The 24,395-nt window shown below is 44.7% G+C and overlaps 1 protein-coding gene across 3 annotated transcripts in view; it reads right to left on the bottom strand.

The window, feature by feature from the left end:
* Positions 1-24,395, bottom strand: part of osbpl1a (oxysterol binding protein-like 1A) — a 255,624-nt gene that overhangs the window by 23,232 nt on the left and 207,997 nt on the right. For all 3 annotated transcript variants that reach the window (XM_061888874.1, XM_061888875.1, XM_061888876.1), the window contains 4 exons: positions 23,836-23,933; positions 23,586-23,768; positions 13,675-13,782; positions 7,247-7,336 (listed from right to left, as the gene is read on the bottom strand). In XM_061888874.1, the coding sequence (XP_061744858.1) occupies positions 7,247-7,336; positions 13,675-13,782; positions 23,586-23,768; positions 23,836-23,933 (479 nt within the window). The remainder of the gene's footprint in view (positions 1-7,246; positions 7,337-13,674; positions 13,783-23,585; positions 23,769-23,835; positions 23,934-24,395) is intronic.

Genomic DNA, 24,395 nt, shown 5'->3' on the forward strand with positions numbered 1-24,395 from the left:
TGGAAGGCAAATAAGAAGGGGAAGTTGCTACAATCAGGATGAATAAAGCACAGTAAGAACAGTAAAGTTGTAAAACACACAATGGTATATAATGTCGTGTTGGAAAATTTCTAATAAAGTAGTCAAACAAAAGTGTATTTTTTAGATTAAGGAGGGGGGTGGCAGGAGAGCTTGGTGAAAGGCGAATACAAAGGTAAAGTTGCTAATGCACAATGGTGCCTACATCAAAGTGCCACCTATGTCAATCAAGCTCCATGTTCTGATGTTAAAATGTTAGTTGTCTGGTTGTGGTTGTGTCTGTGCTAGTGTTTTTGTTCTGTTGTTTTTGTGTATGTTAAGAAAGCAATGATGCACTGTGCTCAAGATAAATTTCCCCAGGGGACGATAAAGTTGAACCTTGAACCTTCATATAATGTCGTTTTGGAAAATTTCTAATAAAGTAGTCGAACAAAATTGTCTTTTTTAGATTAAGGAGGGGGGCGGCAGGACAGCTTGGTGGACGACAAATGAAAAGGGAAAGTTGCTACACTCAGGATGAATAAACCACAGCAAGAACAGTGCAATTATAAAATTTACAATGGTATATAATGTCGTATTGGAAAATTTCTAATAAAGTAGTCAAACAAAATTGTATTTTTTAGATTCAGGAGGGGGGTGGAAGGCAAATAAAAAGGGAAAGTTGCTACACTCAGGATGAATAAACCACAGCAAGAACAGTGCAATTATAAAATTTACAATGGTATATAATGTCGTATTGGAAAATTTCTAATAAAGTATCCATCCATCCATCATCTTCCGCTTATCCGAGGTCGGGTCGCGGGGGCAACAGCCTAAGCAGGGAAACCCAGACTTCCCTCTCCCCAGCCACTTCGTCTAGCTCTTCCCGGGGGATCTCGAGGCGTTCCCAGGCCAGCCGGGAGACATAGTCTTCCCAACGTGTCCTGGGTCTTCCCCGTGGCCTCCTACCGGTTGGACGTGCCCTAAACACCTCCCTAGGGAGGCGTTCGGGTGGCATCCTGACCAGATGCCCGAACCATCTCATCTGGCTCCTCTCGATGTGGAGGAGCAGCGGCTTTACTTTGAGTCCCTCACGGATGGCAGAGCTTCTCACCCTATCTCTAAGGGAGAGCCCCGCCACACGGCGGAGGAAACTCATTTCGGCCGCTTGTACCCGTGATCTTATCCTTTCGGTCATGACCCAAAGCTCATGACCATAGGTGAGGATGGGAACGTAGATCGATCGGTAAATTGAGAGCTTTGCCTTCCGGCTCAGCTCCTTCTTCACCACAACGGATCGGTACAACGTCCGCATTACTGAAGACGCCGCACCGATCCGCCTGTCGATCTCACGATCCACTCTTCACTCACTCGTGAACAAGACTCCTAGGTACTTGAACTCCTCCACTTGGGGCAGGGTCTCTTCCCCAACCCGGAGATGGCACTCCACCCTTTTCCGGGCGAGAACCATGGACTCGGACATGGAGGTGCTGATTCTCATTCCGTTCGCTTCACACTCGGCTGCGAACCGATCCAGCGAGAGCTAGTCGAACAAAATTGTATTTTTTAGATTCAGGAGGGGGGTGGAAGGCAAATAAAAAGGGAAAGTTGCAACACTCTGGATGAATAAACCACAGCAAGAACAGTACAATGGTAAAACATACAATGGTATATAATGTCGTATTGGAAAATTTCTAATAAAGTAGTCAAACAAAAGTGTATTTTTTAGATTCAGGAGGGGGGGTGATAGGAGAGCTTGGTGGAAGGCAAATACAAAGGGAAAGTTGCTACACTCAGAATGAATAAACCACAGCAAGGACAGTACAATGGTAAAACATACAATGGTATACAATGTCGTACTGGAAAATTTCTAATAAAGTAGTCAAACAAAAGTGTATTTTTTAGATTCATCAGGGGGGTGACAGGAGAGCTTGGTGGAAGGCAAATAAAAAGGGAAAGTTGCTACACTCAGGATGAATAAACCACATCAAGAACAGTGCAATTATAAAACATACACTGGTATATAATGTCGTATTGGAAAATTTCTAATAAAGTAGTCAAACAAAATTTTATTTTTTAGATTAAGGAGGGGGGTGGCAGGAGAGCTTGGTGGAAGGCGAAAAAAAGGGGAAGTTGCTACACTCAGGATGAATAAACCACAGCAAGAACAGTGAAATTATAAAACATACACTGGTATATAATGTCGTATTAGAAAATTTCTAATAGTTAAACAAAATTGTATTTTTTAGATTCAGGAGGGGGGCGGAAGGCTAATAAAAAGGGAAAGTTGCTACACTCAGGGTGAATAAACCACAGCAAGAACAGTACAGTTATAAAACATAAAATGGTATATAATGTCAAATTGGAAAATTTCTAATAAAGTAGTCAAACAAAAGTGTATTTTTTAGATTCGGGAGGGGGGTGGAAGGCAAATAAAAAGGGAAAGTTGCTACACTCTGGATGAATAAACCACAGCAAGAACAATACAATTGTAAAACATACAATGGTATAAATGTCGTATTGGAAAATCTCTAATAAAGTACTCAAACAAAAGTGTATTTTTTAGATTCAGGAAGGGGGTGACAGGAGAGCTTGGTGGAAGGCGAATAAAAAGGGAAAGTTGTTGCACTCAGGATTAATAAACCACAGTAAGAACAGTAAAGTTGTAAAACATACAATAGTATATAATGTCGTATTAGAAAATTTCTACTAAAGTAGTCAAACAAAAGTGTATTTTTTAGATTCAGGAGGGGGGTGGAAGGCGAATAGAAAGAGAAAGTTGCTAAACTCTGGATGAATAAACCACAGAAAGAACAGTACAATTGTAAAACATACAATGGTATATAATGTATTGGAAAAATTCTAATAAAGTAGTCAAACAAAAGTGTATTTTTTTAGATTCAGGAGGGGGGTGGCAGGAGAGCTTGTTGGAAGGCGAATACAAAGGGAAAGTTGCTACAATCAGGATGAATAAACAACAGTCAGAACAGTTAAGTTGTAAAACATACAATGGTATATAATGTCGTATTGGAAATTTCTAATAAAGTAGTCAAATAAAAATTTATTTTTTAGATTAAGGAGGGGGGTGGCAGGCAAATAAAAAGGGAACGTTGCTACACTCAGGATGAATAAACCACAGCAAGAACAGTACAGTTATAAAACATAAAATGGTATACAATGTCAAATTGGAAAATTTCTAATAAAGTAGTCAAACAAAAGTGTATTTTTTAGATTCGGGAGGGGGGTGGAAGGCAAATAAAAAGGGAAAGTTGCTACACTCTGGATGAATAGACCACAGCATGAATTGATTAACGTGGACCCCGACTTAAACAAGTTGAAAAACTTATTGGGGTGTTACCATTTAGTGGTCAATTGTACGGAATATGTACTGTACTGTGCAATCTACTAATAAAAATATCAATCAATCAATCAATCAAGAACAATACAATTGTAAAACATACAATGGTATAAATGTCGTATTGGAAAATTTCTAATAAAGTAGTCAAACAAAAGTGTATTTTTTAGATTCAGGAGGGGGGTGCAAGGACAGCTTGGTGGAAGGCAAATACAAAGGGAAAGTTGCTACACTCAGGATGAATAAACCACAGCAAGAACAGTACAGTTATAAAACATAAAATGGTATATAATGTCGTATTGGAAAATTTCTAATAAAGTACTCAAACAAAAGTGTATTTTTTAGATCCGGAAAGGGGGGTGGAAGGCAAATAAAAAGGGAAAGTTGCTACACTCTGGATGAATAAACCACAGCAAGAACAATACAATTGTAAAACATACAATGGTATAAATGTCGTATTGGAAAATTTCTAATAAAGTAGTCAAACAAAAGTGTATTTTTTAGATTCAGGAGGGGGGTGCAAGGACAGCTTGGTGGAAGGCAAATACAAAGGGAAAGTTGCTACACTCAGGATGAATAAACCACAGCAAGAACAGTACAGTTATAAAACATAAAATGGTATATAATGTCGTATTGGAAAATTTCTACTAAAGTAGTCAAACAAAAGTGTATTTTTTAGATTCAGGAGGGGGGTGACAGGAGAGCTTGGTCGAAGGTGAATAAAAAGGGAAAGTTGTTGCACTCAGGATTAATAAACCACTGTAAGAACAGTAAAGTTGTAAAACATACAATAGTATATAATGTCGTATTAGAAAATTTCTACTAAAGTAGTCAAACAAAAGTGTATTTTTTAGATTCAGGAGGGCGGTGGAAGGCGAATTGAAAGAGAAAGTTGCTAAACTCAGGATGAATAAACCACAGCAAGAACAGTACAATTGTAAAACATACACTGGTATATAATGTCGTATTGGAAAAATTCAAATAAAGTAGTCAAACAAAAGTGTATTTTTTTAGATTCAGGAGGGGGGTGGCAGGAGAGCTTGTTGGAAGGCGAATACAAAGGGAAAGTTGCTACAATCAGGATGAATAAACAACAGTCAGAACAGTTAAGTTGTAAAACATACAATGCTATATAATGTCGTATTGGAACATTTCTAATAAGGAAGTCAAACAAAATTGTATTTTTTAGATTAAGGAGGGGGGTGGAAAGCGAATAAAAAGGGAAAGTTGCTACACTCAGGATGAATAAAGCACAGTAAGAACAGTAAAGTTGTAAAACATACAACGGTATATAATGTCACATTGGAACATTTCTAATAAAGTAGTCAAACAAAAGTGTATTTTTTAGATTCAAGAGGGGGGGGTGGAAGGCGAATAAAAAGGGAAAGTTGCTAAACTCAGGATGAATAAACCACAGCAAGAACAGTACAATTGTAAAACACACAACAGTATATAATGTTATATAAATGTTTTCCAACACATTGTTGCTCTACTTGTTTCATAAGTTCTGTGCGTTAAATGCACAGCAAAAAAAAAACAAAAAAAAACTTTTATCTCACATTTCCCAATGAGCCAGCTGCTTAATGTTTTCGTGTAGCTCCCTCTAATCCCTGCTGGATGGCCTTCTCACAGTTTCCAAACACATTTCTGCAAAAGCGGTTGTTTTTAGCCACCGAAATTACGAATTGAATAGATAATTAATAATTTGCACGGTGATTAGAGTCCAGCTAAAGTACTTCACGCTCGCCGGTGCTGATTCACAAATGATCAAAACTAAGTATACTTAAAGCACATTAAATCGTACTCGGGCTCAAAAGGCGTAATGAAGGATGAGAATATTCCGGTGTGTTGAATGGCTGCCGGGCAGATTAAAGACGTGTTGGGTGCAAAGTCTTTCATCTTCATCACGGCAAGTGTGAGCGGCGCCATTGCTACTTCCTCCTCGGCACGAGGGCTCGGGAAGTAATGAACGTGCACGAAGAATAATGACGGGTGGGCAAGTTTTCTAATTACACTTACATGTGACACCAATTACATCACAAGCTGTCGGAGATTAATATGAGCAAACAAAAAATAATTATGAGTGTAAAATCAATGAGCCAGGTCGTGATTTTTTTTTTTTAATACAAATCCCGTTTCCATATGAGTTGAGAAATTGTGTTAGATGTAAATATAAACGGAAAACAATGATTTGCAAATCATTTTCAACCCATATTCAGTTGAATATGCTACAAAGACAACATATTTGATGTTCAAATTGACATTTTTTTTTTGTTGCAAATAATCATTAACTTCCAATTTGATGCCAGCAACACGTGACAAAGAAGTTGGGAAAAGTGGCAATAAATACCGATAAAGTTGAGGAATGCTCATCAAACGCTTATTTGGAACATCCCACAGGTGTGCAGGCTAATTGGGAACAGGTGGGTGCCATGATTGGGTATAAAAACAGCTTCCCAAAAAATGCTCAGTCTTCCACAAGAAAGGATGGGGCGAGGTACACCCCTTTGACCACAACTGCGTGAGCAAATAGTCAAACAGTTTAAGAACAACATTTCTCAAAGTGCAATTGCAAGAAATTTAGGGATTTCAACATCTACGGTCCATATCACCAAAAGGTTCAGAGAATCTGGAGAAATCACTCCACGTAAGCGGCATGGCCGAAAACCAACATTGAATGACCGTGACCTTCGATCCCTCAGATGGCACTGTATCAAAAACCGACATCAATCTCTAAAGGATATCACCACATGGGCTGGGGAACACTTCAGAAAACAACTGTCACTAAATACAGTTCGTCGCTACATCTGTAAGTGCAAGTTAAAGCTCTACTATGCAAAGCGAAAGCCATTTATCAACAACGTCCAGAAACGCCGCCGGCTTCTCTGGGCCCGAGATCATCTAAGATGGACTGAAGCAAAGTGGAAAAGTGTTCTGTGGTCTGACGAGTCCACATTTCAAATTGTTTTTGGAAATATTCGATGTGGTGCCATCCGGACCATAGGGAAAGCGAACCATACAGACTGTTATCGTTGCAAAGTTCAAAAGCCAGCATTTGTGATGGTTTGGGGGTGCATTAGTGCCCAAGGCATGGGTAACTTACACATCTGTGAAGGCACCATTAATGCTGAAAGGTACATACAGGTTTTGTAACAACATATGCTGCCATCTAAGTGCCGTCTTTTTCATGGACGCCCCTGCTTATTTCAGCAAGACAATGCCAAGCCACATTTACCACGTGTTACAACAGCGCGGCTTTGTAAAAAAAAGAGTGTGGGTACTTTCCTGGCCCGCCTGCAGTCCAGACCTGTCTCCCATGGAAAATGTGTGGCGCAATATGAAGCGTAAAATACGACCCCGGACTGTTGAACGATTGAAGCTCTACATAAAACAAGAATGGGAAAGAATTCCACTTTCAAAGCTTCAACAATTAGTTTCCTCAGTTCCCAAACGTTTATTGAGTGTTGTTAAAAGAAAAGGTGATGTAACACAGTGGTGAACATGCCCTTTCCCAACTACTTTGGCACGTGTTGCAGCCATGAAATTCTAAGTTAATTATTATTTGCAAAAAAAAAAGTTTGAGTTTGAACATCAAATATCTTGTCTTTGTAGTGCATTCAACTGAATATGGGTTGAAAAGGATTTGCAAATCATTGTGTTCCGTTTATACTTACATCTAACACCATTTCTCAACTCATATGGAAACGGGGTTTGTATTTTAAAAAATTAGTATCACATTCTAAACATTTTCTCCGAGTGCATTTGCATCTTACTTTTCTTGCTCTGCAAGCTGATAAAAAAAATAAATAAATAAAAATAAAATAAAACAGCTAATAGCCCTAAATTACCCCCAGGCTGAGCTTTGGCAACCCTCCCTCCAGGTGTGACCTTTACCTTTTATCAAGGATGTACCCTTCAACCTTGTGCAGTTCTTTGCCGAAAAGCCCGCACGGTTTAAAATTCAGGCAGCATCTTTCTCCGGTTCTGGACAAAGAGACAGGGAGAGAAGCACTGAGGGAGCGCAGACAACAATGCAGCATGTTCACAGCTAAAATGAGGTAATTCCACACACATCCAGACTATTCAGGATGCGAGGAGACACCGGGTAATGCGTTTCCTGCTTGGCCACGACAAATTGCAACCTGATCTGATTTGACGGGAGCACGAGTCTTTACGTTGCCTCTCAAGCCTAATCTAGATCAAATCGGGATTAAACTCCCCTTGACTCCACAGACATATGCAAATGCGGTGCGGAGGACATATGGAGTTTATCGCATGGCTCCAAGCATAAACAAATATTTACATTTAAAACAAACAAGCTGGGAACATCATAGGAATCGTTTAGAAAACTGTAAGCAAGAAGTTGAAACACAAGAATACATTCTTAGCCCACAAGTAATGGGTGACGGAGTTGAATTTGGAAATGAGAAAATTAACATACAGTGTCAGATAAGAATTGATGACATGGAGATGTGAATGAATTTATTTATTCTGGTAGACAGACATATATGGCAACACTTCATCACAGAGGTGGGATCAAGTTATTGTTTTGCAAGTCATAAGTAAGTCTCAAGTCTTTACCCTCAAGTCCCGAGTAAAGACCGAAGTCAAGACTGGGAAGTCTCAAGTCCAGTCCCCACTCTTCCATTTAAAATTTAAAAACTTAAAGGCCTACTGAAACCCACTACTACCGACCACGCAGTCTGATAGTTTATATATCAATGATGAAATATTAACATTGCAACACATGCTAATACGGCCTTTTTAGTTGACTAAATTTAAATTTTGCTCGATGTATCCTGTTGAAAATGTCGCGGAACGATAACGCGTACGATGACGCGTGCGTTTGACATCACCGGTTTTAGCGGATATTTTTTTCAAGCCCGATCCAAGCTATACGTCGTCTGCTTTAATCGCATAATTACACAGTATTCTTGACATCTGTGTTGCTGAATCTTTTGCAATTTTTTCAATTAATAATGGAGACGTCAAAGAAGAAAGATGTAGGTGGGAAGCGGTGTATTGCGACTGCCTTTAGCAACACAAACACAGCTGGTGTTTCCTTGTTTACATTCCCGAAGGTGAAGCTTTACTATGGAACAGAGCGGTCAAGCGAACACGGTTCCCTACCACATGTCAGCCGGCAGTTTTCGGTGAGAAAATTGTGGTAACAAGTCTGCTCTTACCGTACACATGAGCAGGGCTTGCGTCGTTCCTTGTGCACCTTTCAAAGAAGCAGCTGCGAACTGTCTTGCCTCCTCCGACCGGCCGCCCCCAAACCTGGGATGCTTCCTCAGTGGAAGAGGGGAAAAAAAGCTCAGCCCGGCCCGACTGGATGCCTTCGCTTCGCCTCGTCGAGAAACGTGGCTTCCCTCAGAGACACTGGCGGTCAACACAACCGTGGCCACACCCCTCCAACTTTAAGGTATGACTATATAATCTCACTAAAACACTAGTAACACAATAGGCGGATAAGGGATTTCCCATAATTATCATAGTAAATGTGTCTTATAACATCTGAATCGCTCCCACTGCCCTGTCTTTTAAAAAAAAAAAATTCTAGTCCTTCACTCTCACTTTCCTCATCCACAAATCTTTCATCCTCGCTCGAATTAATGGGGAAATCGTCGCTTTCTCGGTCGGAATCGCTCTCGCTGCTTGTGGCCATGATTGTAAACAATGTTCAGATGTGAGGAGCTCCACAACCCGTGACGTCACGCGCACATCGTCTGCAACTTCCGGTACAGGAAAGGCTTTTTTATTAGCGACCAAAAGTTGCAAACTTTATCGTCGATGTTCTCTACTAAATCCTTTCAGCAAAAATATGGCAATATCGCAAAATGATCAAGAATGACACATAGAATGGACCTGCTATCCCCGTTTAAATAAGAAAATCCCCTTTCAGTAGGCCTTTAACCCCCAATTCCAACCCTTGATGCTGGAGGTAACAAGTCCCATTTTTATAGTGATTGGTATGACTCGGCCGGGGTTTGAACTCACAACCTACCGATCTCAGGGCGGACACTTTAACCACTATATCATGTAGTTTAGGAAAATGACTTATTATGAATAGATCATTGGTATGTGCTCTATATGGTGCATAATGCATGATTCCAATCGCTTTTTTCTGGAGCTTAAAGGCCTACTGAAATGAGATTTTCTTATTCAAACGGGGATAGCAGGTCCATTCTATGTGTCATACTTGATCATTTTACGATATTGCCATATTTTTGCTGAAAGGATTTAGTAGAGAACATCGACAATAAAGTTCGCAACTTTTGGTCGCTAATAAAAAAGCCTTGCCTTTACCGGAAGTAGCAGACGATGTGCGTGTGACGTCACGGGTTGTAGGGCTCCTCACATCCTCACATTGTTTACAATCATGGCCACCAGCAGCAAGAGCTATTCGGACAGAGAAAGCGAATTAATTTGAGCGAGGATGAAAGATTCATGGATGAGGAAAGTTAAAGTGAAGCACTAAAAAAAAAAAAAAAAAAAAAAGGCGATGGCTCCAGGCGTGGGAGCGATTCAGATGTTATTAGAAACATTTACTAGGATAATTCTGGAAAATCCCTTATTTGCTTATTGTGTTACTAGTGTTTTAGTGAGATTATAAAGTCATACCTGAAAGTCGTAGGGCTGCGGTGACTGTCAGTGTCTCTGAGAGAAGCCAATGGAGGAGTCAAGATCACAGCTGCCTTTTTGTTAGTTTCAAGAGGAGGTCGCATAATCCGCTCGAGTCAAGTAAGAGCCGACTTAATATCACAATTTTCCCATCCAAAAACTTGCTGGTTTACGTAGAGAAACATGTTCGCTTGCCCGCTCTGTGTTAAAGCTTCACAACAAACAAAGAAACACCGGCTGTGTTTCGGTTGCTAAAGGCAGCTGCAATCCACCGCTTTCCACCAACAGCATTCTTCTTTGACGTCTCCATTATTAATTGAACAAATTGCAAAAGATTCAGCAACACAGATGTCCAAAATACTGTGCAATTATGCGATGAAAAGAGACGACTTTTAGCTGTAAGTGGTGCTGGGATAAAACGTCCCCTCCAACCAATAACGTTACAAACACGCGTCATCATTCTGCGACGTTTTCAACACGAAACTCCGCGGAAAATTTAAAATAGCAATTTAGTAAACTAAAAAGGCCGTATTGGCATGTGTTGCAATGTTAATATTTCATCATTGATATATAAACTATCAGACTGCGTGGTGGGTAGTAGTGGGTTTCAGTAGGCCTTTAAATAGCGGTTCAACAGTGTCCCTGTAGGTGTGCCCCCAAACTTCAGCGCAATTCTGTAAATATAGATAGAAAAGGTGTATTCAACCACATTTTTGGGAACCAATTGAGATGACAAATTTAATTGGAAACTGCATATAAATATACTCAAGACAAGGATGGCAGAAATTATTTCAATGCTGTATAAAATAAAACAAATCTGTACATCAAAAGGCTCTTAACATGGCTCTTCCATATCTCAATTATTGTGTTCACATCTGCGGAAAAAAAAATCAGATCTCCCAAAAAATCAGATTGGGGACACTTTGGGCTGCAGTGTAAACATAGTCCATCCATCCCATCCATTTTCTACCGCTTATTCCCTTTCGGGGTCGCGGGGGGCGCTGGCGCCTATCTCAGCTACAATCGGGCGGAAGGCAGGGTACACCCTGGACAAGTCGCCACCTCATCGCAGGGCCAACACAGATAGACAGACAACATTCACACTCACATTCACACACTAGGGCCAATTTAGTGTTGCCAATCAACCTATCCCCAGGTGCATGTCTTTGGAAGTGGGAGGAAGCCGGAGTACCCGGAGGGAACCCACGCATTCACGGGGAGAACATGCAAACTCCACACAGAAAGATCCCGAGCCTGGATTTGAACCCAGGACTGCAGGAACTTCGTATTGTGAGGCAGACGCACTAACCCCTCTGCCACCGTGAAGCCGTAAACATAGTCCGTGAGAACAAAAAAATGTTTGCCTGTATTGTAAGGTTTTTTTGAAATACTGTTTTTTTCAATTCCAATTTTTTTGTTGCAGTTTTACGTTTTGCGCATTTGTAGGTGTAATGGAAACACACCGATAGACAGAGAGAGAGAGAGAGAGACGGAGAAAGACAGCAAGACAACGATAAAGAGAGTGAGAGAGGCTGAGAGAGGGTGAGTGACACAGAGAGAAGGAGACAGAGAGAGACAATTGAAAGGGAGAGTGAGAGAGAGACATAACAGACAAAAAGGTAGACAGAGAGAGGCGCGCGAGAGATGGAAAGAAAGACAGACAGAGCCCGGAAAGAGTGACGGAAAGAGGGCGAGTGAGAGAGAGACAAATAGATGAAAGAAAGACACCAAGGTGGAGAGAGCGACAGAGAGAGGGGAGACAGACACAGAGAGAAGAATACCCAGGGAGGGAGAGAGAGACAGATAGGGGGACAGAGAGAGAGGGAGAGACAGACAGAGACGAGGGTTGACAGAGAGAGGGCGAGAGAGAGCGAGGGAGAAAGCGGGGGTGACAGAGTGAGGGCGAGTGAGAGCGCGGGGGTGACAGAGTGAGGGCGAGTGAGAGCGCGGGGGTGACAGAGTGAGGGCGAGTGCGAGAGAGACAGATGAGAGAGAAAGAATAATAGATGGAGAGAGAGACAGAGATAAATAATGTGAGACATAATGATGTATAGTGTGAGACATAGTGAAATATAGTGTAAAACAGTTATATATATATATATATAGAGGCCACCACAGTGGATATGTTTCTTTTACGTTTTATTCATAGCTGTATGTAGAAGTGTCTGGTTGTATCTGCTGCTTTAATGTCTTTAATGTCCAATGTGTTCTTTGATGTTTCCCTCTTACACACATGTAAGGGGGATGTGTACTATGGCTATGAGTTGTTGTTTTTTCCCCTTGGCCTCAGTCTGCACCCCCTGTCCAGGGCCCAGGCTAAGACTGATTTTTTTTATTTTATTTTAATCTTCAATTTTTTTCTCCCCCCCTTGTTTACCTGTATCTCATCTTTTTTTGTAAGGGGCGCTGGAAGCCGGCAGACCCGTCAGCGATCCTGTTCTGTCTCCCTTTAATGTTTGTCTGATCTTGAATGGGATTGTGCTGAAAATTGTAATTTTCCTGAAGGAACTCTCCTGACGGAATAAATATAGTACTATCTAATCTAATATATATATATATATATATATATATATATATAGTGTGAGACATAGTGATATATAGTGTGAGACATAGTGATATATAGTGTGAGACATAGTGATATATAGTGTGAGACATATAGTGTGAGACATATAGTGATATATAGTGTGAGACATAGTGATATATACTGTGAGACATACACTGATATATAGAGTGAGACATAGTGATATATAGTGTGAGACAGTGATATATAGTGTGAGACAGTGATATATAGTGTGAGACATATAGTGATATATAGTGTGAGACATAGTGATATATACTGTGAGACATACACTGATATATAGAGTGAGACATAGTGATATATAGTGTGAGACAGTGATATATAGTGTGAGACAGTGATATATAGTGTGAGACATATAGTGATATATAGTGTGAGACATAGTGATATATACTGTGAGACATACACTGATATATAGAGTGAGACATAGTGATATATAGTGTGAGACAGTGATATATAGTGTGAGACATACAGTGATATATAGTGTGAGACATATAGTGATATATAGTGTGAGACATAGTGATACAGTATATAGTGGGGGTTTTTTTTTTCCCTTGGCTTCAGTCTGCACCCCCACTCCAGGGCCCAGGCTAAGACCGTTTTTTTTTTTAAATTTTATTTTAATCTTCTATTCTTTTCTCCCATACCCCCCCTGTTTACCTGTATGTCATCTTTTTTGTAAGGGGCGCTGGAAGCCGGCAGACCCGTCAGCGATCCTGTTCTGTCTCCCTGTAATGTTTGTCTGATCTTGAATGGGATTGTGCTGAAAATTGTAATTTTCCTGAAGGAACTCTCCTGACGGAATAAATAAAGTACTATCTAATCTAATCTATCTAGGATACAGAGAGATAGACTGAAAGATAGAGAGAAATGACAAAAAAGGACTATGAGAAATAAAGTTCAGTGAGAGACGGAGCAGAAGACAATCATCACTCATCCATAAAACAGAAAAAAAAAACGGATGCCTACAAAACATAGCATATTGTGTTATTAACGTGTTAACGGGCCTCAGTGAGTACTACTGTTTTGGCCAGCAACAGGAACATGACACTCGGGGGACCCATTGAGACGTGGCCTCGACGAGGAAAAAAAAAAAGAGTTTCGGGACAAAACTTGCTCTTACCTGTGGTTGACCACCTCCACACTGCCGTACTGCTCGATCCACAGCTGGCCCACAATGATGTTGTGGACACAGCAGGTAGGGTTGGTCCAAGTGTACGCCTCATTGTGCCTGCACACACGCACGCACACGCACACACACACACACACACACACACACACACACACACACACACACACGCGCACACACACGCGCACACACACGCACACACACACACGCACGCACACACGCACGCACACACGCACGCACACACGCACGCACGCACGCACGCACACACGCACACACACACATATTTTGAGATATGCTGCATTTGTTTTCAGCCTTCATTAGAGGCAGCCACATTATTGACACAAAGCAGCAGCAGCACAAAATGTCACAGAGTAAAGTATGGAAATAATGATTAGGACCCGGTTAATTACAGCACGGGTCCATAACCTCTTTTGCAACAGGGACGGTTTTATCGTGTGGCAAATAAACACAGCAACAAAAAGGTGCATGAAAAACACAACTCACCTTAATGCAGAGTTAGTCTCCTGTTTACAAAAAACCTCTCTAAGGACTTGTTTATTTTAAAACTCATTTTCTGCTGGCTTGTGAGCTTATCTGTCGGCTAACATAGCTGATGCCCTGTACGCCATCGTCGAAGAAAAGATCTAAATATAAACAGAATACAATGATTTGCAAATCATTTTCAAGCCATATTCAGTTGAATATGCTACAAAGACAACATATTTGATGTTCAAACTGATAAAAAAATTTTTTTGTGCAAATGCTCATTAACTTTAGAATTTGAAGCCAGCGACATGTGACAAAGAAGTTGGGAAAGGTGGCAATGAATACTGATAAAGTTGAGGAATGCTCATCAAACACTTATTTGGAACTTCCCACAGGTGTGCAGGCTAATTGGGAACAGGTGGGTGCCATGATTGGGTATAAAAACAGCTTTGCAAAAAAATGCTCAGTCTTTCACAAGAAAGGATGGGGCGAGGTACACCCCTTTGTCCACAACTGCGTGAGCAAATAGTCAAACAGTTTAAGAACAACATTCCTCAAAGTGCAATTGCAAGAAAATTAAGGATTTCAACATCTACGGTCCATAATATCATCAAAAGGTTCAGAGAATCTGGAGAAATCACTCCACATAAGTGGCATGGCCGGAGACCAACATTGAATGACCGTGACCTTCGATCCCTCAGACGGCACGGTATCAAAAACCGACATAGTTCTCTAAAGGATATCACCACATGGGCTCAGGAACACTTCAGAAAACCACTGTCACTAAATATAGTTTGTCGCTACATCTGTAAGTGCAAGTTAAAGCTCTACTATGCAAAGCGAAAGCCATTTATCAACATCCAGAAATGCCTCCGGCTTCTCTGGACCCGAGATCATCTAAGATGGACTGATGCAAAGTGGAAAAGTGTTCCGTGGTCCGACAAGTCCACATTTCAAATTTTTGGGGGGAAATATTCGACATTGTGTCATCCGGACCAAAGGGGAAGCGAACCATCCAGACTGTTATCGGCGCAAAGTTAAAAAGCCAGCATCTGTGATGGAATGGGGATGCATTAGTGCCCAAGGCATGGGTAACTTACACATCTGGGAAGGCACCATTAATGCTGAAAGGTACATACAGGTTTTGGAACAACATATGCTGCCATCTAAGTGCCGTCTTTTTCATGGACGCCCCTGCTTATTTCAGCAAGACAACAGCACGTGTTACAACAGCGCGGCTTCGTAAAAAAAGAGTGCGGGTACTTTGCTGGCCCCCCTGCAGTCCAGACCTGTCTCCCATCGAAAATGTCTGGCGCATTATGAAACTTAAAAAACGACAGCGGAGAACCCGGACTGTTGAACGACTGAAGCGCTACATAAAACAAGAATGGGAAAGAATTCCACTTTCAAAGCTTCAACAATTCCATCCATCCATCCATCCATCATCTTCCGCTTATCCGAGGTCGGGTCGCGGGGGCAGCAGCCTAAGCAGGGAAGCCCAGACTTCCCTATCTCCAGCCACTTCGTCTAGCTCTTCCCGGGGGATCCCGAGGCGTTCCCAGGCCAGCCGGGAGACATAGTCTTTCCAACGTGTCCTGGGTCTTCCCCGTGGCCTCCTACCAGCTGGACGTGCCCTAAACACATCCCTAGGGAGGCGTTCGGGTGGCATCCTGACTAGATGCCCGAACCACCTCATCTGGCTCCTCTCGATGTGGAGGAGCAGCGGCTTTACTTTGAGTTCCTCCCGGATGGCAGAGCTTCTCACCCTATCTCTAAGGGAGAGCCCCGCCACCCGGCGGAGGAAACTCATTTCGGCCGCTTGTACCCGTGATCTTATCCTTTCGGTCATGACCCAAAGCTCATGACCATAGGTGAGGATGGGAACGTAGATCGACCGGTAAATTGAGAGCTTTGCCTTCCGGCTCAGCTCCTTCTTCACCACAACGGATCGATACAACGTCCGCATTACTGAAGACGCCGCACCGATCCGCCTGTCGATCTCACGATCCACTCTTCCCCCACTCGTGAACAAGACTCCTAGGTACTTGAACTCCTCCACTTGGGGCAGGGTCTCCTCCCCAACCCGGAGATGGCACTCCACCCTTTTCCGGGCGAGAACCATGGACTCGGACTTGGAGGTGCTGATTCTCATTCCGGTCGCTTCACACTCGGCTGCGAACCGATCCAGTGAGAGCTGAAGATCCCGGCCAGATGAAGCCATCAGGACTACATCATCTGCAAAAAGCAGAGACCTAATCCCGTGGCCACCAAACCGGAACCCCTCAACGCCTTGACTGCGCCTAGAAATTCTGTCCATAAAAGTTATGAACAGAATCGGTGACAAAGGACAGCCTTGGCGGAGTCCAACCTTCACTGGAAACGTGTCCGACTTACTGCCAGCAATGCGGACCAAGCTCTGACACTGATCATACAGGGAGCGGACTGCCACAATAAGACATTCCGATACCCCATACTCTCTGAGCACTCCCCACAGGACTTCCCGAGGGACACGGTCGAATGCCTTCTCCAAGTCCACAAAGCACATGTAGACTGGTTGGGCAAACTCCCATGCACCCTCAAGAACCCTGCCGAGAGTATAGAGCTGGTCCACAGTTCCACGACCAGGACGAAAACCACACTGTTCCTCCTGAATCCGAGGTTCGACTATCCGGCGAAGCCTCCTCTCCAGTACACCTGAATAAACCTTACCGGGAAGGCTGAGGAGTGTGATCCCACGATAGTTGGAACACACCCTCCGGTCCCCCTTCTTAAAGAGAGGGACCACCACCCCGGTCTGCCAATCCAGAGGTACCGCCCCCGATGTCCACGCGATGCTGCAGAGTCTTGTCAACCAAGACAGCCCCACAGCATCCAGAGCCTTAAGGAACTCCGGGCGGATCTCATCCACCCCCGGGGCCTTGCCGCCGAGGAGCTTTTTAACTACCTCAGCGACCTCAGCCCCAGAAATAGGAGAGTCCACTACAGATTCCCCAGGCACCGCTTCCTCAAAGAAAGACGTGTTGGTGGGATTGAGGAGGTCTTCGAAGTATTCCCTCCACCGATCCACAACATCCGCAGTCGAAGTCAGCAGAACACCATCCGCACCATACACGGTGTTGATAGTGCACTGCTTCCCCTTCCTGAGGCGCCGTATGGTGGTCCAGAATCGCTTCGAAGCCGTCCGGAAGTCGTTTTCCATGGCTTCCCCGAACTCTTCCCATGTCCGAGTTTTTGCCTCCGCGACCGCTAAAGCTGCACACCGCTTGGCCCGTCGGTACCCGTCCACTGCCTCCGGAGTCCTATGAGCCAAAAGAACCCGATAGGACTCCTTCTTCAGCTCGACAGCATCCCTCACTGCTGGTGTCCACCAACGGGTTCTGGGATTACCGCCACGACAGGCACCAACAACCTTGCGGCCACAGCTCCAATCAGCCGCCTCGACAATAGAGGTTCGGAACATGGTCCACTCGGACTCAATGTCCAGCACCTCCCTCGTGACATGTTCAAAGTTCTCCCGGAGGTGTGAATTGAAACTCTCTCTGACAGGAGACTCTGCCAGACGTTCCCAGCAGACCCTCACAATGCGCTTGGGCCTGCCAGGTCTGTCCGGCATCCTCCCCCACCATCGCAGCCAACTCACCACCAGGTGGTGATCGGTAGAAAGCTCCGCCCCTCTCTTCACCCGAGTGTCCAAAACATAAGGCCGCAAATCCGATGACACAACTACAAAGTCGATCATGTAACTGCGGCCTAGGGTGTCCTGGTGCCAAGTGCACATATGGACACCCTTATGTTTGAACATGGTGTTTGTTATCGACAAACTGTGACGAGCACAAAAGTCCAATAACAAAACACCACTCGGGTTTAGATCCGGGCGACCATTCTTCCCAATCACGCCTCTCCAGGTTTCACTGTCGTTGCCAACATGAGCGTTGAAGTCTCCCAGTAGGACAAGGGAATCACCCGGAGGAGCACTTTCCAGTACTCCCTCGAGTGTACCCAAAAAGGGGTGGGTATTCTGAACTGCTGTTTGGTGCGTAAGCACAAACAACAGTCAGGACCCGTCCCCCCACCCGAAGGCGAAGGGAAGCTACCCTCTCGTCCACTGGGTTGAACTCAAACGTACAGGCTTTGAGCCGGGGGGCAACCAGAATTGCCACCCCAGCCCGTCGCCTCTCACTGCCGCCAACGCCAGAGTGGAAGAGGGTCCAGTCCCTCTCGAGAGAACTGGTTCCAGAGCCCTTGCTGTGCGTCGAGGTGAGTCCGACTATATCCAGCCGGAACTTCTCTACCTCGCGCACTAGCTCAGGCTCCTTCCCCCCCAGTGAGGTGACGTTCCACGTCCCAAGAGCTAGCTTCTGTAGCCGAGGATCAGACCGCCAAGTGCCCTGCCTTCGGCTGCCGCCCAGCTCACAATGCACCCGACCTCTATGGCCCCTCCTATGAGTGGTGAGCCCATTGGAGGGATGACCCACGTTGCCTCTTCGGGCTGTGCCCGGCCGGGCCCCATGGGAACAGGCCCGACCACCAGGCGCTCGCCATCGTGCCCCAACTCCAGACTTCAACAATTAGTTTTCTCATTTCCCAAACGTTTATTGAGTGTTGTCAAAAGAAAAGGTGATGTAACACAGTGGTGAACATGCCCTTTCCCAACTACTTTGGCACGTGTTGCAGCCATTCTAAGTTAATTATTATTTGCAAAAAAAAATAAAGTTTATGAGTTTGAACATCACATATATTGTCTTTGTAGTGCATTCAACTGAATATGGGTTGAAAAGGAATAGTAAATCATTGTATTCTGTTTATATTTACATCTAACACAATTTCCCAACTCATATGGAAACGGGGTTTGTACTTGCCATTAGTTCCAATGGATTTCTATGGTTTTATAGTTTATTCTCAAACTTAGGTATTGATATTTTGTACAATATTTTATATTCCTAAGATTAGTGATGAATAAATAAGCTCTGCTTCTTCCTACTCCTATTCGGACATGTTGTAATGTGGGACGATAAACATGAAAAAAAAATTCACAGAACTTTCCTCTAGAACAGGGGTGTCCAAAGTGCGACACAGGGGCCATTTCCGGCCCGCCACACATTCTGCAAAAATTGCAAAACTGACAGTAATGCAAAAATAAAAATAAACATTTAAAGAAAGTGGAATGAGGTGAAATCTAATGTGAAAAAGTGGCAATGTTGACACAAAGCTGCCATGAAGGCAGTTTTTTTCTTCCTTTTGTCTTTATTTTCTTTTTTTTTTTCATTGCTCAAAAAAAGGGACAAAAAAAATCTATTTTATTATGAATTATTACTTAAAAATTATCACTTTAAAATGTTTTATGTGGAAAAAATATTGCATCTGTTGTGTGGCTGCCATATAAAAACATCAAAGTTTTGACAAAAGAGCATAAAACAAACAACATAATAGTTTAAACTTAAAATCGACAGATATATCGGAAGTTGATCTTGAAATTTAAGTGTTAAAAGTAAAAAAAAAAAAGAAAAACTAATAAAAATGTATCACTTTATGAGTGGGGAACCTTTCGGATCTCAGATATATTTAGTAGGATTTTATTTAACTTTTCACTGTGATTACTCAAGAATATTAAATAATTAAAATCAATGGTGTCCTGCATGGTTTATCATAATAGATGATAAACTTATGGTTTATCATAATAGATGATAAACCATGGACCCAGATTTCCCTCGCCCGGACGCGGGTCACCGGGGCCCCCCTCTGGAGCCAGGCCCGGAGGTGGAGCACAACGGCGAGCGCCTGTTCCCATGGGGCCCGGCCGGGCACAGCCCGAAGAGGCAACGTGGGTCACCCCTCCAATGGGCTCACCACCCATAGCAGGGGCCATAAAGGTCGGGTGCATTGTGAGCTGGGCGACAGCCGAAGGCAGGGCACTTGGCGGTCCGATCCTCGGCTACAGAAGCTAGCTCTTGGGACGTGGAACGTCACCTCACTGGGGGGGAAAGAGCCTGAGCTAGTGCGCGAAGTCGAGAAATTCCGGCTGGATATAGTCGGACTCACTTCGACGCACAGCAAGGGCTCTGGAACCACTTCTCTCGAGAGGGATTGGACCCTCTTCCACTCTGGCGTTGCCGGCAGTGAGAGGCGACGGGCTGGGGTGGCAATTCTTGTTTCCCCCCGGCTTAAAGCCTGCACGTTGGAGTTCAACACGGTGGACGAAAGGGTAGCCTCCCTCCGCCTTCGGGTGGGGGGACGGGTCCTGACTGTTGTTTGTGCTTATGCACCAAACAGCAGTTCAGAGTACCCACCCTTTTTGGGTACACTCGAGGGAGTACTGGAAAGTGCTCCCCCGGGTGATTCCCTTGTCCTACTGGGAGACTTCAACGCTCACGTTGGCAACGACAGTGAAACCTGGAGAGGCGTGATTGGGAAGAATGGCCGCCCGGATCTGAACCCGAGTGGTGTTTTGTTATTGGACTTTTGTGCTCGTCACAGTTTGTCGATAACAAACACCATGTTCAAACATAAGGGTGTCCATATGTGCACTTGGCACCAGGACACCCTAGGCCGCAGTTCCATGATCGACTTTGTAGTTGTGTCATCGGCTTTGCGGCCTCATGTTTTGGACACTCGGGTGAAGAGAGGGGCGGAGCTTTCTACCGATCACCACCTGGTGGTGAGTTGGCTGCGATGGTGGGGGAGGATGCCGGACAGACCTGGGAGGCCCAAACGCATTGTGAGGTTCTGCTGGGAACGTCTGGCAGAGTCTCCTGTCAGACAAAGTTTCAATTCCCACCTCCGGAAGAACTTTGAACATGTCACGAGGGAGGTGCTGGACATTGAGTCTGAGTGGACCATGTTCCGCACCTCTATTGTCGAGGCGGCAGATCGGAGCTGTGGCCGCAAGGTAGTTGGTGCCTGTCGGGGCGGCAATCCTAAAACCCCTTGGTGGACACCAGCGGTGAGGGATGCCGTCAAGCTGAAGGAGTCCTATCGGGTCCTTTTGGCTCATAGGACTCCGGAGGCAGTGGACAGGTACCGACAGGCCAAGCGGTGTGCAGCTTCAGCGGTCGCGGAGGCAAAAACTCGGACATGGGAAGAGTTCGGGGAAGCCATGGAAAACGACTTCCGGACGGCTTCGAAGCGATTCTGGACCACCGTCTGCCGCCTCAGGAAGGGGAAGCAGTGCACTACCAACACCGTGTATGGTGCGGATGGTGTTCTGCTGACCTCGACTGCAGATGTTGTGGATAGGTGGAAGGAATACTTCGAAGACCTCCTCAATCCCACCAACACGTCTTCCTATGAGGAAGCAGTGCCTGGGGAATCTGTGGTGGACTCTCCTATTTCTGGGGCTGAGGTCGCTGAGGTAGTTAAAAAGCTCCTCGGTGGCAAGGCCCCAGGGGTGGATGAGATCCGCCCGGAGTTCCTTAAGGCTCTGGATGCTGTGGGGCTGTCTTGGTTGACAAGACTTTGCATCATCGCGTGGACATCGGGGGCGGTACCTCTGGATTGGCAGACCGGGGTGGTGGTTCCTCTCTTTAAGAAGGGGGACCGGAGGGTGTGTTCCAACTATCGTGGGATCACACTCCTCAGCCTTCCCGGTAAGGTTTATTCAGGTGTACTGGAGAGGAGGCTACGTCGGATAGTCGAACCTCGGATTCAGGAGGAACAGTGTGGTTTTCGTCCTGGTCGTGGAACTGTGGACCAGCTCTATACTCTCGGCAGGGTTCTTGAGGGTGCATGGGAGTTTGCCCAACCAGTCTATATGTGCTTTGTGGACTTGGAGAAGGCATTCGACCGTGTCCCTCGGGAACTCCTGTGGGGAGTGCTCAGAGAGTATGGGGTATCGGACTGTCTTATTGTGGCGGTCCGTTCCCTGTACGATCAGTGCCAGAGCTTGGTTCGCATTGCCGGCAGTAAGTCGAACACATTTCCAGTGAGGGTTGGACTCCGCCAAGGCTGTCCTTTGTCACCGATTCTGTTCATAACTTTTATGGACAGAATTTCTAGGCGCAGTCAAGGCGTTGAGGGGTTCCGGTTTGGTAGCCGCAGGATTAGGTCTCTGCTTTTTGCAGATGATGTGGTCCTGATGGCTTCATCTGACCGGGATCTTCAGCTCTCGCTGGATCGGTTCGCAGCCGACTGTGAAGCGACCAGAATGAGAATCAGCACCTCCAAGTCCGAGTCCATGGTTCTCGCCCGGAAAAGGGTGGAGTGCCATCTCCGGGTTGGGGAGGAGACCCTGCCCCAAGTGGAGGAGTTCAAGTACCTAGGAGTCTTGTTCACGAGTGAGGGAAGAGTGGATCGTGAGATCGACAGGCGGATCGGTGCGGCGTCTTCAGTAATGCGGACGTTGTACCGATCCGTTGTGGTGAAGAAGGAGCTGAGCCGGAAGGCAAAGCTCTCAATTTACCGGTCGATCTACGTTCCCATCCTCACCTATGGTCATGAGCTTTGGGTCATGACCGAAAGGATAAGATCACGGGTACAAGCGGCCGAAATGAGTTTCCTCCGCCGTGTGGCGGGGCTCTCCCTTAGAGATAGGGTGAGAAGCTCTGCCATCTGGGAGGAACTCAAAGTAAAGCCGCTGCTCCTCCACATCGAGGGGAGCCAGATGAGGTGGTTCGGGCATCTGGTCAGGATGCCACCCGAACGCCTCCCTAGGGAGGTGTTTAGGGCACGTCCAACCGGTAGGAGGCCACGGGGAAGACCCAGGACACGTTGGGAAGACTATGTCTCCCGGCTGGCCTGGGAACGCCTCGGGATCCCCCGGGAAGAGCTAGACGAAGTGGCTGGGGAGAGGGAAGTCTGGGTTTCCCTGCTTAGGCTGTTGCCCCCGCGACCCGACCTCGGATAAGCGGAAGATGATGGATGGATGGATGGATGGTGTCCTGCATTATTGATCTCTGAGGGCTTTAATTGCTAAATAAAGGCACTCTCCTGAAGGAATCAATAAAGTACTAACTATCTATATAAATACTGCATATTTAAGTTTTACTATAAAAAACAAAGTTGTCTTTGACAGAAAAGGCATAAAACCTTATTTGTTTTACTTTATATCAACCTCAAGTTGATATACAGATTTACTGTAAGCATGAAATAAAATATAATAATAATAATTTGACTTATTTTTAACATTTTAGTGACTGAGACCCTCTATGCTCCCCAGGAGCCCTAAGGATAAAAAAAAAAATCATATATTTTGTTATGGTTTGAAAATGAAAAATATCAAAGTGGCCCTCGCATGCTTAAATTTTTCCGTGTGCGGCCCTCTGTGGAAAAAGTTTGGACACCCCTGCTCTAGAAAGTCTTATCTGTATCCATGTGATGCCAGATGAAACAAACATTGAGCTGTTAGGCCACAATACCCAGCAATATGTTTGGAATCCCAGGAACACCACTCCTACTGTCGAGCATGGTGGTAATAACGTCCTTACTTGGGTAGCTCCAGCGTGATGACTCCTTTAGGCTCCGCCTCCACGCTCTTGCCCCAGAACTTGAGTTTCGGGTAGATGGACCCATGGAACACAAAGTCCTGCTGGAGGCCCTCGGCGTGAAAGGCGCTGACAGGAGGATGGTGGCTAACTTGCTCCGACAGGATCCGGAAGCCCAGGTCCTCCCTGGATTAATGGGTGGTAGCAGGGATGAGATGCAGGGATTGATGCCAGAATTGATCCCAGTTCTTACCTGACCAGTTCGTAGGTCTCTCCCAGCAGTGGGTTGAAGGGTTTGCCCGTCCTCTCCCACTGGGACGCCACGGCGGACACAGCAAACGCCGCCACGCACTGTAATATAATAAATAACAAAATGTGATAATAAGCGGTAGAAAATGAATGGATGGATGGAATAAATTAAGCATAAAAACAGCGGGTTTCCAGGTACGAGTTGGCATCTTGACTAGGGATCGGAACGCGTGGTCAATGTAAGCAAGTGAGGCAAACAAAAAAATAATAAAACCCAAAAATTAATATGTGTGTATTAAAATGTTACAAATGGCGGGTTGTGCGTTTCCCACCTCGGCCTTCAGTTATATCCTACTTCAATAAAAAACTCTCAAGATACAATAATTTATGTCGCCACATGACCACCGCATGAAAAATACTATACAGAAACACATTTACGCACCACTGGGCATGGAATCACCTACATTTTTTTACTAGTGGGCTATTTTTCGGCGCATTTAAAAATCAATAAACCCGTATCGGACATTGTATAAGCAATTGGTACCGCTCGCAAAGCATTTCACC

The sequence above is a fragment of the Nerophis ophidion genome, linkage group LG26 (genome assembly GCF_033978795.1).
Source record: "Nerophis ophidion isolate RoL-2023_Sa linkage group LG26, RoL_Noph_v1.0, whole genome shotgun sequence".
Classification (NCBI taxonomy): domain Eukaryota; kingdom Metazoa; phylum Chordata; class Actinopteri; order Syngnathiformes; family Syngnathidae; genus Nerophis; species Nerophis ophidion.